Below are 17,083 nucleotides of genomic sequence, written 5' to 3'. Positions count from 1 at the left end.
TGGCTGAGAGTGTTTCCAGATTCTACCCACTTCCACGAAAGGTTTAGGAGCCTTATTTCTCCCGTTTGGTTTGTTTTCAAAGTATATTCTCCCTCTTTCTTAACCTTTTCACAACACCGCTTCAACCCTGTTTGTTCTTGTTGCAAATAAATTGAGAATTGAGATGCATATGCCACAATGGAAAACATAAAATAGCTTTTCAGTTCAAACCAAACATGTTTTCTGGTATTAGAAAATAGAAATAGAAAATAGGGATGGAAAATAAAAACAGAAAATAGAAAATAGAAAACAAACCAAACCAAACAAATTCTTAATGTTTTATTAGGATTTCACACAAGCAAAAATAAAACTTTTATGCACACATTGACTCAGCGTATATCACACACACAAAACAAGCAAACCATGAAAATATCAAGAGAAGACAAAGGAAAATATCAGAAACTGGGCCAGTAGTGTTTGTTTCTTTTTTTTTTGTGAAGTTGGTTCCATGGAACATATATGACTTCTTGGACTCTGCTTCCCTGGTACAAAGCTTTGTTATTTAAGATAAAAAATGTGCATTCTACTGCATGATGGATTTCATAGCATATCTTGTCTTTCTTTTGCAAGGATTGACTATGAGTAGAACTTGTAGTTCTTGGATTGGAGTATGATATTCCTCAATCCTCCAATAGGTGATAGTACCATTAACAGAATACCCAGTATAATGCAGATCTGAATTTCAAGCAACAGAAGAAAAATAAGTAATTGCAAAATATAGAGATTAGAATAAACTATTCTGCAGCTTGAGCATACCCAATTAGTAAACCAAGATAAGCTGAATGTCTTTGGTTTGTAGATTGCGAGCCACATGATGCAAGGAAGCTGAAGAATAAGATAGGAAGATATTTTTAAGTATTAATCAAACATGCTTGATGAGGAAGGTGTGTAGGATTGGACTTACAAAGTATGTAGTTGGAGCGAAAGCAAATCCTCCAAAGAATCCGAGAAGACCCCCAAAGAAAGGAAATGTAATCGCAACGAACATCGTGAATGCTGGAATTCAAGAGTAGCAGTTTCAAAGGCCAGAACATGATTTAGAGACTTGTATGTTACTAAAAATGCACAGATTAGTTCTCCTACCAACATAAGTATTGCGCGTTATAAACCGAAGGGCAGCAGAAGGCCTGAATTGCAATTTCTTCACCAGTAGAGTTTCTAACATGTCAAACACAGGCATTGCATATAGCTGCATTAACAGAATTATCATATTGTAAGATTAGTTCGTCAGTGACATGTTCATTGGAAGCGATGGAAAGGAAGTACACCTGATAGCTTCCGATGACATGGACGACGACGAACATGTTAGCCATCACTATAAGCCAAGTAGGTTTCTCTAGTGAGATGAGGATGTTATCTTCAACTAGATTGCCAAACACATAGTACCCAACAAGAGCAACTGGAAAGTAACACAATGCCACAACAAGATAGGCTATAATCACTCCTCTCCACATAGGACCTTTTGATGGCTTGTCAGGTGTAGAAGGAATTGTTGCTTGAATCTCCAACACCACATTGTGGCCGGCGTACGCGAAAGCTACATCGCCCAATGCAGTAAAGAAATTGAACATTGTTCCTGGTGCTGTTGTTGCTTTGTATCCATACTCCACATGTCCCTGAACACCCTTGTGAACTGAAGCTGCCCATGCTATGGTAGAGTAGCTGCATTACATTGATTCAACTGAGACTTTGTAGTTGTAGGTGTGTTTTGATTTTGTCTACATATTGGTGAAAAATACATACATATATATATGTATGTATGTATATGTATATATATACCTCAAAGACATGACAGCTGCTGCCAGAGAGACTCCAGAGATGGAATTGAAGTTGGGGAGGTGGGCAAGTACAAAGTGAACAGAAGCAAAGATTATGATGAAGTAGGTTGTTTTGATGGGCTTGCAGTTTTTGCAAACTAAGTCATGGACTTTCTGTAGAGATTTTCCTCCTGTGACCATGTAGACTATATCTACACCTACTTCACAAATTAGTTGCTGAGGAACCACAATGTACAGACCAAGCTTCTCCCCGAATGCGTGCTGACCGAGTTCGTGGTATCGATCAAACCTTTTCCCAGGAACCATCTCATGCATCTCAACCATTTGCCAAAGGGTGTATAAGGTGATGGTCCATGACAACACCAGAATTGCCACTCCTGGACCCCTATTTTTCATAATCAGGACAACTTGGTATATGTCATAATAAAAGTGGGGGAAACAAAAACAACGCCTATGTTTAAGAGAACAATGCATCCCTAAAAAAAAGAGAACAATGTAAGAAAACCAGCCCCCGCACAATCGAAGAGGTGTTGCATCTTAACTTATACTCCCTGGCACTTATGGACTCGTTTATGCGAGACAGAACAAGTAGACTATACAGGTTAAGATTCTATTACATTTGGGTGGTCTTGTCCATTGGACATCCAAAAGACCTTATAGGTGAACCATACGGGATTGAGGTATCTCTCACCTGTGAGTTGTCCTTGCATAAAAACTTCCGAAAGGTCCACAAGTAACTCAAACAGGAAAGATAAGTGAACCTAACATAGGAGTTGGGTCCTGTTCCGATACCTTGTAAGAAAATCCAACCCAAACAACTTGTAGAGGTATTGCCTGCACAGTTATGTCCTTAAAAGGGTTCTCTCCAATTGAGAGGTGTTGGATCTTAACTTATAAAGCACTTTGTTTTCCCTCAACTCGATGTGAAACTTTTAACAAACAAACTAGTGTTGGATCTTAACTTATAAAGCACTTTGTTTTGACTCAACATTCCGATGTGAAACTTTTAACGAACAAGCCAGTTTTTAGCCAAAGATAAGAAAAGCTAGATCAAACTTGTAATTTAGGCCTTTTGTTTCCCATCAAAAATACTACTTCATGTGTTAACTTTGAAGTTGATTTACAACATACCAGCCCAGATTTGCCATGGCATATGGAAGACTAAGGACACCAGCTCCAACCATGGCAGTAACATTGTGGAAAGCCGCGTACCACCACTTTGCGTTCCTCGAAGAAGTTATGGGAAGCCAGTCATCAATCTCCTTCTGCTTCTTCAATTGCTCATCTATCTGAAAACAACACAGGAAAAATCAAAAAACACTCATCTCTAAAAGAGATTCTATGACCAAATTTACTGATCGATTATCTTATAAAGATTACATTATTCCTTACCTTGTTCGGAAGATCAGAGCTAGGAATGTCGGAGGAGCCGCTATTTCGGGAACTCATAGACGAACACAAAGCAGAACTTGTTGAAAAGAGAGAGTATATAAGCTGGCATTACCAATTGAGAAGTAGTATAGCCATGTATATATATTCTTCAGCTGATGAAACAGAAATTGACTATTCAGTAGTGTAAAGATATCCGCCCTGAAGCTACGAGACAAAGCATGTACATAGAAAGAGTAACTATGTTATATAGTGTATGCCGCCTAGCAATGCTAGTTTTATTGTTGCATCTCAACTAATTAATATTTCAATTTGCTGTTGCTGTCTTCTTGTAAACACATTTTATAAGTGACTATGGAATCATAGGTGGCCGAGTTGTGTGAGGATGAATTATTTCAGCCGGTAGATTCAAATTCGACTCTATATATCAACTTTTGCGAAATCGAAGATATTTGGAGAATTTTTTTTTTCTCTTGTAACCACATGAATGCTTCTAGAAGCATATATATATATATATATATATGAATGTGTTTATATGTGTGTTAAAGCGTGTTTATATGTGTGTTAAAGCGTGTTTATAATGTTGCATATACCAAAAAAAAATGATTTAGGGTTTGTTTGGTTTCTTGTTTTCCATGTATTTTTTTAAAAATTTTCGGAAAACAAAAAAAATCTCAAAAATACGTTTGGTTGTCCATTTTAGAAAACACATAAAATCACTTGAAAACATAAATGTTTATTGAAAAAATAGAAAACATAGAAAAAAGAGAAAAGAGAAAACAAACCAGACCGATCCTAAGAAATCACTCAAAGTGACTTCACAAATTTGTCCTTGAGACGACAATATTTGTGGCTCGCGGCAGTGGCGGATGTACCTCATGCCATGGGGCTCAAGCTCCCCCAAATTTTTTTTGTAAAAAAAAAAGCTTAAATATAAGAATTTATCAAAAATATATGTATAATGTATATATTACTAAAAATGGGTATATTTTTTCTAAATAACTATATAGTATGCATGATTATTATAGAAATTATAATTATTGATTGATATATACACACTCATACAATAGAAAAATATTGATTGATAATGATAGATGATAGATGATTTATACTTAATGAAAAATCGTTTAGCTCAACTTTTTTTTTTTTGTTATTTGGAACATTTTTTGTTTTAATTTTACATATTTACTTAATTTAATGTCTATCTAGATATTTAGATACTTTAATAACTATATTGATATTTGTTTATTTTCGATCACCTTTTCAATAAATAGCCCGCCAACCTCCGTCAATCTTTGGCCCCTCCCCTATAAATTCCTGACTCCATCACTAATCTAAAGCCCCCCTCAATATAATTTCTACATTCGCTATTGGCTGGCCGGCCAAGATATGGACAATTAGCATAGAACAAATCTATATTTTTGTACGCATATTGTTGTAGTTGTTTAGCTCTCATTGTTACTCTATTGTAAATATTTGAAGGTGCGGCCACATTGACAGTTTAAAAGTTTCTGTTAGTCTACCACACCCTTTTTTTTTAAATTTTTTTCCCTCTAAATTAAAGAAGATTTTTCTACTGTTGTTAATAAGTAGGTCATCGATCTGCGGGATACATTTACAAAACATAATAAGCATATTTCACCGACATGATTGCAATCGCTGGTTAGGTACACCATTACTCTTAGAGTCCGTTTCGTTACCCATGCAATATAATGGTAATTGTATTCACATTATATTATAAAGTTTGGTATCCATTAATTTAAAAATGTAGTGTAATCTAATTATTTGGTAATGTAGTTCCTTACAAAGACAGTACTCCAAATACCATTTAAAATTTGGTATTGTGATAACACAATCAAATATTTTTTCCTTAGACAAATATATCCCCAATGATTATAAATTATTTATAGTTATATCCTTACATATTAAAGTTCGGGTCAGGCTTCAGGGACGAGTCTACCCTAGGTTGGGCTTCGAGATTCGATCTGGTCGTGTTCGGGATACGGGATCGAGGTCGGGATCTGTGATCAAGCTCGAAATATGGGATCAAGCTCGGGATTCGAAATCAAAGCTAGGATTCAGACCGGGATATGGGATTGGGATAGGGCTCGAGATCTAGGATCGCTATCGGAATCAAAGATCTGGGATCGAGGTTGGAATCAAGGATCAGGCTCGGGATACGAGATCAAGATCAGGATACGTGATCTGGGTAAGGATTCGGGATCGGGGCCTGGATCCGTGATCACGCATGGGATCTAGGATCAGGGTCGGGTGCTAAGATCGCGCCCAAGATCCGAGATCACTACTGGGATATGGGATCATGCCCGGGATCAGGTTTGGGTCATGCATAGTTCTGGGATCTTGGATCGACGCTGGGAGCAGAGATCGCGCCCAGGATCTAGGATCACTATCAAGTTATGGTATCATACCCGAGATCGCATCGAGGATCAGAGATCGGGTCTGGGTCATGCATGATTCCGAGAGGTTAGGCTTGAGATTCGGGATCAGGCCCGGGTCTGGTCGGGATAGGGTCGGGGTTTGAGACATGTCGGGGTCTGGGATCAGGCCCGATTCAGGCCAAGGTCTTGGGTCGAGCCATAGTCAGGCCTAAGATTCGGGATCGAGCTCGAGTCAGGCCGTGATAAGGTTAGGGTCCGGGTCATGCTAGGGTTTGGGATTGGGTCCAGGATCGGGCCCGGACCAAGATTCAGGACTAGCTTTTAATTTTTTTCAAATATTTTTAATATAAGTAAATGTGTAGGAGGGTAATTTTGAAAAACATTAAAAAAAAATGGAATTTATTTCCATTTTATAAATCAAACATCTTATAGGATTACCTTGTAATGATATTACCACAATTGGATTACTTGTAAATGGATTACAATTACTATTGTAGTACATTGAACCAAACGGGCCCTTACATTATACTAACTTCTATCAACTTGTTGGTTATCTTCTGCTTTGAACAGAATATCTCATAATTTCGACTGTTGGGAACATGAATTTTATGGATATGGATGATGAATTTGTAGGTTTGTCAGGGCTTCTGTGAGCCCAAAAGAATTTATAGGATTTTGCACCGACTTTGACCTTTACACCAAACAGACCGTGCGTAGTTAGAGAACACAAGGCTGCTGGCTCGAGGTTAACCTTCCGGGAAAAGGACTTAAAATTCATGGAGTGTCAATCTTAAAAAAAAATAATAAATAGAAGACTATCATCGGAATGAAAGAGTTTCTATTGAATGAAAACGAAAAACAACATATTGCTAGAATGCATAGGAATTTCATTGAAAAGTGATACATCCTGGGATATAGGCATCCTTTACAAGTTAAAATAAATACATAGCCGTGGAGGGTTTTGAAAGGAAAAGACAAATCTAAAACTAGTTGGCCGGAGCCATGTTAAGTAAAAATATAAGTGGCCGAAGCCATGCCTATGAAAGCAACAAAGGATTAAAGACGCTGGGTCTGTGTTTGACATGGGGTCTTTTGCTATTTCTTCTTCTTCTTCTTCTTTTATAGTGTCAAGTTCTAGACACTTCTTCTTCTATTTCTCTCCATTCATTCTATCATGGGGATCGTGGTGCACCTGCCTTGAGATTGATTGCTGGAGTGACTGAATTAGTGGGCTTTATAACCATAACCTTCTCCTGAAAATAGCGATGATGACAACATCTCTCTGATCGTGCTTCTTCTTTAAGGAGGATATGGACTCTTTTGGGAGTCATGGAAGTCTTCACTTAGCTGGTCTTCAGGCTTCATGCTCGAAAATATAGGAACATGGCTAATAGCGGTCATTATATTGATGTTTATGCATGCAAGATCATGTAAAAATGTGTTCTTCTTTTATATGCAGGACCAACGTGACTTGAGTTTAGTGGCGTCGTGTTTCAGCTCGAATAAATTTGAGAGAAATCAGGAACGTTCAGCTAGCAGACTCCCGTTTCTCCTGGACTCTCTTTAACATAATCTTGTTGAAATCTCGTTTATCCCTCAACGGACCATTTTTTCAAAGGGATTATCCATTAAGACCACAATTCCCTGATTTGTAGCCTTTTGGACACTGAAACTTGGACAATCCTAATTTCTAGGAACTAATTCCTGGATTTCAGGTCAGCAACCAATCAAAAACCTGTAAAATAAACAAACATATTATAAAAATTTCATGTCTCTGCCACGTGTCACTAGAAGATTGGTTGTCATTTGTAAATTGTGGGACTGGCCTTGCCACGTGTCAATTGACGTGTATAATTTAGTTTTGGTACAAACAATGCCCCCTTCAAACCTTCGTCTTCGAAAAAGAGAAGTATTTGAATTTTGAAAAAATTTTATATGCTCCCTTAAATGCGGAACCTTTGAATTTTCAAACCTATCTTTCACCCAATCAATGAATAGATGAGCTGGCGTAGGCTTTACTATGGGTGTTTTACCTCCACACGAAGCCTGACAAGGGTTTTCACTTTTACTGCTTCTCCAACCTTCTGTCTCCTCCTTCCTTATGATTCATTCTCCTTCCAAAACTCTCTTTTGCATCTATCATGGCCACTCCTGGAACTTCTCTTCTTTTTGGTAGCTCTGGTTATGAAGTCCAAGAAATCATCACTAAGGAGAAAATACCAATCAATGCTCATCCCTTCTTGCTGGTATCGATTTCTATTTTCAGGCCTGAAAGGTATGGTCTGGCACCTTTTCTCCTTGGCTCGCTTCTTGAACCTTTGGTGCCTTTTTACCCCCTATATGGCCATAAACTTCCTTTTAACTATACTCACGTATGGACCACCTACTTCAAAACTTCTCGTATCCGCCTTTGGCCCATGGAGGACCCATGCTACGGGGCTGGGATGGGTCACTTGTATCCTCATATGGAGAGTCAATGGAAGAAATTTGCATGACTTCCTGATTAGTGAGCAAAAGATCCATGTTGAAATTGTGGGATGCCCCATTATTCACGGGCACTACAACATCTCTACCCTTCACCCATTATAGAATTCAGAAATAATTCCATTGGTGTTTCCACTTCAATTTCCTTGCCTTGTCTTCCCAGGAAGTCAGTTGCACATTTAACTACGGAGTTTTTATGGGATTTGGTGTCACAACTCAAAGGAAAACCGGTTGTTACTAGTTTGAGAGTTTGGCCTATTATATTCTGCACTTCCCCTCAAGCATTGTTCGATGTGGGATAGTGAACATGCCTCTTGTGCCACACGTTGTACCCCTCTCAGGAGTCGTACACACCTGTCAAAACACAGAGCCCACATTTCACCCCTCTTAATAGGCTCACATCCCCGTGAGCGCACCCATGCAAAACCATGAGTACCACACCGACCCAACCCATCTGCTCCGATACCAACTGTAATAGCCTGCTTTCAAGTCCAGTAACACTTTGTCTGCTTTGGACCAAACTGGTCTTATGACTTTGTCTTCTTAGGAGGTCACCCATCCCAATATTGCTTTCGTAGAAACACGTTAACTACGGAGTTTTAATGGGATTTGGTGCCACCACTCCAAGGAAAACCGATTGTTACTAGTTTGAGAGTTTGGCATATTATATTTTGCACTTCCCCTCAAGCATTGTCCGATGTGGGATAGTGGACATGCCTCCTGCACCACACGCTGTACCCCCTCAGAAGCCGTAAACATGTGCCGACACACAGAGCCCATAGTACCTTTAACGATCAAGTCAATTAATCGGAAAGAGGTTGATCAAGATATGTATGTGAGAGCAACCACAATGGGTTTTTTTTTGCCGGGCCAAAAAAAATGTATGAGATTTTGTATTTTGCTGATGTGACAGATCCATTCACTAAGGCTCTTACTAGAAAGAGCTTTACAGCTCATGTAGAGGGAATTGGAGTTAGGATGCTTCAGGAGTATGTTCTTTAGTCCAAGTGGGAGATTGTTGGGATTGTGTCCTAAAAATATATCATGTATGATGACAGATCTGAAATTTATGGATAAACATTTTAATGTTGCATTTGTGTTTTAAATGTTTTATTTAATATTTCATTTATGTATGAATGTTCTATCAACGACTAGGGATGTTATTTATAGTAATCTTGGATACTCAAATCACTTTATGTGTTAGTATAGACAAACACAAGATTCACTATTACATCCAAAATAAATTAGTCACAACCAGATTAACAAAGTTAGGCATTTTATTGATATAGGTTGTAGTGCATGAACATTTCCAAATAGGGGAGTGGTTTGTCTTGACTACTAAAGGGGATTTTCGTATTGGTGCACTAGTGTATGTAAGACAACATACATTGACGGACTTACATAGGAAAGAACAACCAGAAAAGTACTATCAATGCGTTGTTCATCCTACAACTGTGAGAGTATGATATCTCTTAAGCTTGAGTAGGTCAATACTTTCACACTTATAGCGTGTGCATTTTGATTCATCAATGAGTCAGACATGCACTATTGTCAATGTACTTGATGGATTGGAGAGCACACCTACAATATAGTCATTCATGTACTTTCGGGTTACGAAAGTGTAAGCACCCACCTGAGAGGTTCAAATTAATCTATCCAGAAACTGTGCATAGTGATCTTTATGGATCAAGCGTTGGTATTTGGATTGATCAACGGGTCAATCTAATACGCTTAGTGGATAGATACAAAGGAATCGATAGCTCAGGGGAAATATGGACTTTGGAGTGTTTGATAGTACACAAACTCTCACTCCAATTAACTAGGTGTTGCATGGAGGATATATTTATACACATCTGACAAGTCAAGGACATGTTTCTAATAAGAAAAGCCTCGATGTAAGAATCATACATCTTTGGGAATTCATCCATAGTTCAGGCGATGTCAGACGAACAATTGATTGAAATATTATTCCTAGTCATAGGGCTTGGCGGTAAAGGATAATATTTCGGGAGCCTAGATTTGTATGTCCTGCAGAGTCCCCTTGGTAGCCCTATTTTAGTCTCTTGTCCTATTTATGGAAGATCGGAAAAATTCGCCATAGCACAATGGTTATTAGAATATTATAAGAATAGAATTTATATAACAAATAGATATAATTTTATTGGGTTTTGGTTTTCCAAAGAGAACCGTAAGATAAAATTATTTTTGTCAAGATATACAAAATTCTTGTAGTTCTATTTATGATAATAAGTCTCAGAATTTCGTTTAGATTGTAAAATAAATATTTTACATAATCAAAATTAAAATCAATAATAGACCAAGAGCCAATATAATATTTGAGTCTTGAATTCTTGGAAGATTGGGCCAAGCTAGGCCCAAGGCATAGCATACTCTGCATTGCAAAGCACGCCGGCCCAATAGAAAGCATATGAGGCGCCAATTGATGAGAGATTGGCAAGGCCTTTGTAATTGGTTCTTCTAATTCTTATTGGATTAGAAAACTAAACCAAAAAGGGACTTAATTATTTTTATATAAATACAACAAGTGCTCCATGATTTACCTAGTTCTCATGCAGCACAATTGTGGCATTACCATGTCCAATTAAATACAAAGTAAACAAACCCATAGTATGGCTTCACAAGGTGTTGCTGAGTATTTTAGTTTAAGATGGCTATGTGATGCTTTCTATTGGTGGCTGTGTATTGAGTTTCCAAGTGATAGCCATGTGGTTGTTTTTGGTTCACCACCAATCGGTGATTCTTTGCTTTACTCGTTCACAAGGAGATTAAGGGGAATACCAAGGAAACGACGTAGGCGTTCGAAGTTGGTAGAGAGCAAGACGGCGGTTCGTGCGTTCAATAAAAGAAGAAAGCTAAGGACCTCGATATTGAAGAGGTTGATTATTTTGTAAATCTTCTTGATGCCATGCTATGTGCTTGTATGATCGAGATTTAATATTGTTTAGATATAAACCTAGACACATATGCTAGGATTATTTACGAACGATTAAGACTTTATCTAATATGTTTGTATGCATGTTAAAATATTATTTGTAACAAACTAAATTTTTAGAAGTATGCTAGGCAAAAATAGCTAGGGCCATGGGGTACATATGGGTTGTAGGGCATCGTTTGTTAAATTTTTTATTTTTACCTATGCTAAGACGATCCTAGAAAGCTTCCGCTACGTGTCTAAAATTAGTATTAGCAACCAACACAAGTATGAGCCGCTTGTGGGCTTTTGGATACCTATGGTGTTGTTCGACTTGAGTTCGTCTTGTTCAACTCTGTCAATCAAATTGTGTGTCGACTGACGTCTCTATCAACTTTGTTAACTGGGTCATATGTTGACTGGAAAAGTGGCCCATGACGATTTTTGGTCACTACAGGTATCCTATGGATAGTGTTCGAAGCGGTTTTTTTTTTGCCATCCCTAGGCAGAACACATGTTGCATCTCCAAAAGATTTTCGGCTAGCAAATGAGTTCCTCCATCAATCGGTAGTGGTACCTGCCAAGCCAAAATACAGGTTAGCGAAACTTCTGTTCCAACTCTTTGCAATTACAGAATTAGTATTCTGATATGGAGGGCTTACATTTCGGCATTGTAGGTGATTGGGTTGGAGCTTTTCCTTCTTTCGCCTCTTAAGACTTTGTTATTGATTGTAGACTACGTTCTTGGCATGTAACTAATCTGTAGAACAAAAAATGCAGGCATGAATTACACCATAAAGCATAGGAGGTGGATGTGACCATATTTTCTAATAAAGTACCTTCTGTATGTGTCACAACCTAATGGTGGGTGATCCCTCATATGCAATGTGATTATCGTTCAACCAATGGGTCACTTGTAGTGGACATTGCTTTAATGTGATATGTAATTATATATATGCATTTTTGACATTTTAAAGAGGCTAATAATGTGTGGCTGGGAAGATTTGTGCACATATATAGATATTGAATGGTGGAATGGTTTCTAGAATTTTTCTGTTGTTTGGACGCATGCAATGGTAGCTGGTGAACAAACTTGCTGATGAGGTTGAAAAAGTCACTATTAGAAATATCTATTTGAACATTTTAAATTCATTTGTTTGATTGTAGACCGACTGGACAAAACACTACGCCTTCCTACTACATCTCACGTGAATTTTAAGCCGCCTTAATTTTTCTTATCCACATTAAGCCTTCATACGATATCTCAAGTGAACCCTTTATGCCCTCCTACTACATCTCCGGTGAATTTTAAACCCTCGTACTTTTGCCAGTCAACATTTATCTTTAGATGAGAATGGGAGATAGTCTGGTTGGTCAGGTTATCTGCCCAAAACCTTGAAGTCTAGGCTTCTATTCTCACCAGGAGGTTTGGGATTTGGGTAGTTTTCCATCAGTTGTGGTGTCATTCATGCCCCTTGGGCATGGCTTAGCGCGTGTGTGGCCTGTGGGCTTTTCAAAAAAAAAAAAAAACATTTATCTTTAGATTAAATAATACCTTTTTGTAAATCAAATAATCTTATTAAATAAAATTTATAAAAATTACTTTTTTTAATGTTAATCTTATCTTTCAGTTTCAGTGGAGTATCACTCATTTTATATTTTTTAATCATTTTTTACCCGCAATTTTTTCTATTGACTGATATTTTTTTCTCCTTCTTTTTTCACATAAATAAAAATAAATAAATAAAAAAGTTAAACAAAAATAAACCATTGCAACTGCGGATGGCTCAAAAATTCGAGTTGCGAAAGCCTAACTCCGAAAAAGATTCGAGTTGTGGAAATTTTACAATAACAAAATATAAAATAACACATGAAAGAATTATAATGGTTCAGTCGACAAAAACACCTACATCTACTGTAGATAATATTTACATCTACTGAAAACTCTCTAAATTAAACTTATCATTTTAAAATTTAATATACAAAGTATAATATTTTTATATTTATGATGATATATTGATGTTATATTCTATGTATATTTATTTGTTTTTATTTACATTAAAAAAAGATGAAAAAAATATCATTCATGAGAAAAATTAGTGTAGAAATGAAAAAAAAATAGAAATTTAGTGATACCACACTGAAAATAAGATTAATATTAAAAAACTAATTTTTGAAAAAAAATTTAATAAGATTTTTTGATTTACAAAAAGGTCTTATTTAATCTAAAGATAATAGTATGAGGGATTAATGATGATCAGTAAATTTAGACTAGCCTAAAGTTCACATGAAATATAGTAGGAGGACTTAATATGTTAACCAAAAAAAATACGAGGGCTTAAAATTAACTTGAAATATAATCATATACATAGTATGATTACTGAATAAGAGAATGATTTTGATGCAGCCACATCAGTTTCTAGATAAATTCTATGATTGTCACGTGGATTATGAAAAAGATTAAAATGCATATTAATTCAGATTTTATTCTAACACACAAATAACATGTATTAATTATTTTTCCTAATTTTTTGTCAATTTAATAAAATTCATTAATTATGTTACCTTTTATAAACGGTAACTATATACATTGTTGGTAATTTTGTTGTTAACGCTTTCATTCCTATTTTAATTTATCAATTAATCTGTGTCATTAAAGTTGATTTTGTTTTCCTTTCTCACTCTATTGTTTAACGGCTACTATATAATTTAATCCATTAATTGAGAAATTATTCCATATACATCCACACTCATTTATAACATTAAACGGTCATGTTTGATAGACTAATCTCATCTGTAACTGCTAATTCTCAAAAGTAGTGTGATGTTTTATCGTGGCCATGTACAATTAAATTCTCTAAGGTTGGTAATTTCTATTTGTTTAATACAAAATATTTATTAATTGTGATAATTGCTTAACCTATATAAATTAGAAAATCTTTATGTTCTCTTAAACTTTCAAAACACCTAAACTAATTCTTTCTCATACAACGTATCATTATGTCTGATACACTAAAAAAAATTGATGGTTCGAGGATGAATTGGGAGGTGATTGCCGGCATCAGTCGGCTATGGGATTCTAAGAACGTCCGAAATAACAATGACCTCTTGAGTTTGGATATGCTTCTCTTGGATGCAAAGGTGATGATAGACTCTTCTATTTTATCGTTAAATTCATAACACATCTTTTGAAGCCAATGTATTGCTATTGTTTATTTATGCATCATGATTTTGGGTTTATTTTATTAAACCTAAAACCCTTTTTTTGATGCATTAATTTATAACTTTGACTATGTAGGGAACACAAATCCGTGGAAAAATTCGCAAACGTCAGGTCAAAATGTTTCGCAATAAAATCAAAGAGGGACATATCTACGTGATTAGAAATTTCAGGGTTGTTGATAGTGATAATGCATACAAGCTTGTAACGGGAGACATCAATTAATTTTTTGCCCATTTCTTCCTTCAAAGAGCTATCGGGATATGATGATGCTCCTATTGAACACTACAAATTTCATTTTCAAAATCAAGATGAGATAATCAAACGGCTAAACAACACACATATTTGACATGTTTTCATTTTCCCTACTCTATTATCTATGTCATTTGTCTTTGTTTCGCTATTGGCTATGACTATCTATCACAAATGTTAATGCAGATGTTATTGGGTTGCTCACTGGAATGGATAAAATTGACAAAATAACCGTGAATAACTCTTTGGTTGAAAAGTTAGACTTGGAGATAGAGATTGAACGGTAATATATTATCCGTCTGATTTTATTTTTTCTTAATTTAATTGGATTAATGTTTTTTCCCTCATTAATTTTCTATTGAATTTTCATGATTGCATATGCTTCCATCCACAATCTAAAAATGTCCAAATAAAAAAAGGAAATTAAAAATAAACACTATATTTACGCAGCAATATAATTATAAAAAAAAACCCTCATCCATCAATAACCTAAATTTGATAAAATTTACAACTAGATATTGAAAAACAAACATAACAATTATGCTACATTATAATTAAAAAGTAAAATTACATACCGCGCAAAGCTCGGGCATGCCACCTAATATACTGTATTTAGCAATGTCTAGCAATATCTTTCAGATCAATGTTATTTAGCAAATATAATTATACACACCCTTTTCTAAAACTAAATTTGTGTTGGTTCTTCTATGAACAATCATTATAGTGACATTATAAATATTTTTTATTATTCATGCATATATAAAAGTAGAATACATTTCACAACTTTTCTCTCCCAAATCTCCAAGATTTGTTTTTAGATTTTTTTATTCTTACTATTTTTTATATTTAATCATCATTATCTCTTAGTTTCTTAGCTATAACCATAAAAAAATTTTTGAATTTCAATCATCACATATGAAAATTTCTGTGTATATATATATAAGACACTTCACATCTTTTCCCTCCTAAATTTCCAAGATATTTTATAGTGTTACTTAATTTATTTTCCATCTTAAACTAACGCTGAAATATTTTTTAAGAAAATTTAGTGGATAATAAGATGTTGAAAAGGTGTTAAAGGGATAAAAATCCCACATCGATTGTTGAGGGGCTTGGTGTCTAGTTTATAAGCTTGCCCAAGTCTTCAACCAATTGTCCAGCCTTTTCCAGGAAGGTGGGCTGGGAACTGCCACGGCCCAATGGGCTGAGATGGTGGGGAGGCTGGCTCTGGGTTGTGCCATCGTGGGATTTTCTACATGGTATGCTCGTCCCCGATGAAAAAGTCCACTCGTTGGGCCTTGGGCTTTGATACCCAGTCCACGAGTGCGGGGGAGTGTTGAAAAGGTGTTAAAGGGATAAAAATCCCACATCGATTGTTGAGGGGCTTGGTGTCTAGTTTATAAGCTTGCCCAAGTCTTCAACCAATTGTCCAGCCTTTTCCAGGAAGGTGGGCTGGGAACTGCCACGGCCCAATGGGCTGAGATGGTGGGGAGGCTGGCTCTGAGTTGTGCCATCGTGGGATTTTCTATATAAGACATCTCCTATATTCAATAAAGGAGAGAAGAGGGTTAAGATAAGAATAAGAGATAACCACTAAATATCTCCTATTACCGAACTCATTGTTTTTGGTTAAGTTGATGTTCGACCATTTCAGTTAATTTACCCAACAATTCTTTCTTTGAAAAGTATCCAGTTCAGTCAGTGACAACCGAACCAACCTAACCAATGCTCCTAACTGGTCTAGTCATAGCCAAGTTCATAAACTTGAGCAAAGTCGGGAAAAATGTCCCAATTCCAGGACCACAGGACCACAGCCCATTTAATGCCTGACCCATAAAATAAAATAAAATAAGGAACAAATAAAATTGAAAAAGATGCTTTGGCCATGAAGAGAAAGATGTGTGATGTAAATATGCAATACATAACTAGAAAGATCAAGAGACTAAGAGTGTGTTTGGTATACATGTTTTCCAACTGTTATCTGTTTTCAATTTCTGCAAAATAGAAAACGCTATGGAAAACGCGTTTGGTTGAAGGATTTAGAAAACACAGAAAATGAAAATCATTAGAAAATAGAAAACAATAAAAATACGTTTTCTAAAATGGAAAACACGGAGTCTTCCGTCTTCGTATCTATCTTTCGTTTCTCCTTCTTTCGTATTTCTCTTTGGGCGTCGCTATTGCGATCCTCTTCTCCCTCCCTATCTTCCGAGACCATTCTGAGATGTTGGATCTATAAGATGTTGGTCTCATAGATTTTCATAGATCTACAAGATGATTTGTGATCGTGAGGCTCATCAAACCGCTCCCTCCTAGTTTCACGATCGTGCGCCTTATCTCTGCTCTTATTCTCTCTGTCATCCCTCGGCTCATACGATTTCTCACGCTTGTACTCTCCATCTCGAAAGATTTCTCGAACCTCACGTCTGGAGGATTTTTCGCGAGACTTCTCCTGCTTCGAATCTCGTTCCGATCAGCGGTGCCTTTCCTCCCGGTCTCGGGTTCGGTGCTTGTGGTCATGGTCATGGTGTTCTTTGGTTGATTCACGTTCTTCCTGGGATTGTTTGCAGGTAATCATCCTTCCAAATGT

General features: G+C 36.4%; 1 protein-coding gene across 1 annotated transcript; it reads right to left on the bottom strand.

Annotated features, from left to right (window-relative positions):
- Positions 1-480: 480 nt before the first annotated feature.
- Positions 481-3,392, bottom strand: LOC120011408 (lysine histidine transporter 1-like). The gene is made up of 8 exons (XM_038862517.1): positions 3,210-3,392; positions 2,949-3,106; positions 1,819-2,202; positions 1,308-1,701; positions 1,123-1,228; positions 944-1,035; positions 796-864; positions 481-714 (listed from the first exon to the last, which is right to left on the bottom strand). The coding sequence occupies exons 1-8, from the start codon at positions 3,264-3,266 to the stop codon at positions 616-618; spliced, it is 1,359 nt and encodes a 452-aa protein (XP_038718445.1). The 5' UTR covers positions 3,267-3,392; the 3' UTR covers positions 481-615.
- Positions 3,393-17,083: the final 13,691 nt, after the last annotated feature.

This window comes from Tripterygium wilfordii, chromosome 12 (genome assembly GCF_013401445.1).
Source record: "Tripterygium wilfordii isolate XIE 37 chromosome 12, ASM1340144v1, whole genome shotgun sequence".
NCBI lineage: Eukaryota > Viridiplantae > Streptophyta > Magnoliopsida > Celastrales > Celastraceae > Tripterygium > Tripterygium wilfordii.
Note: the sequence above shows the minus strand (reverse complement) of the source record. Positions and strands in the feature narration are given on the sequence as shown.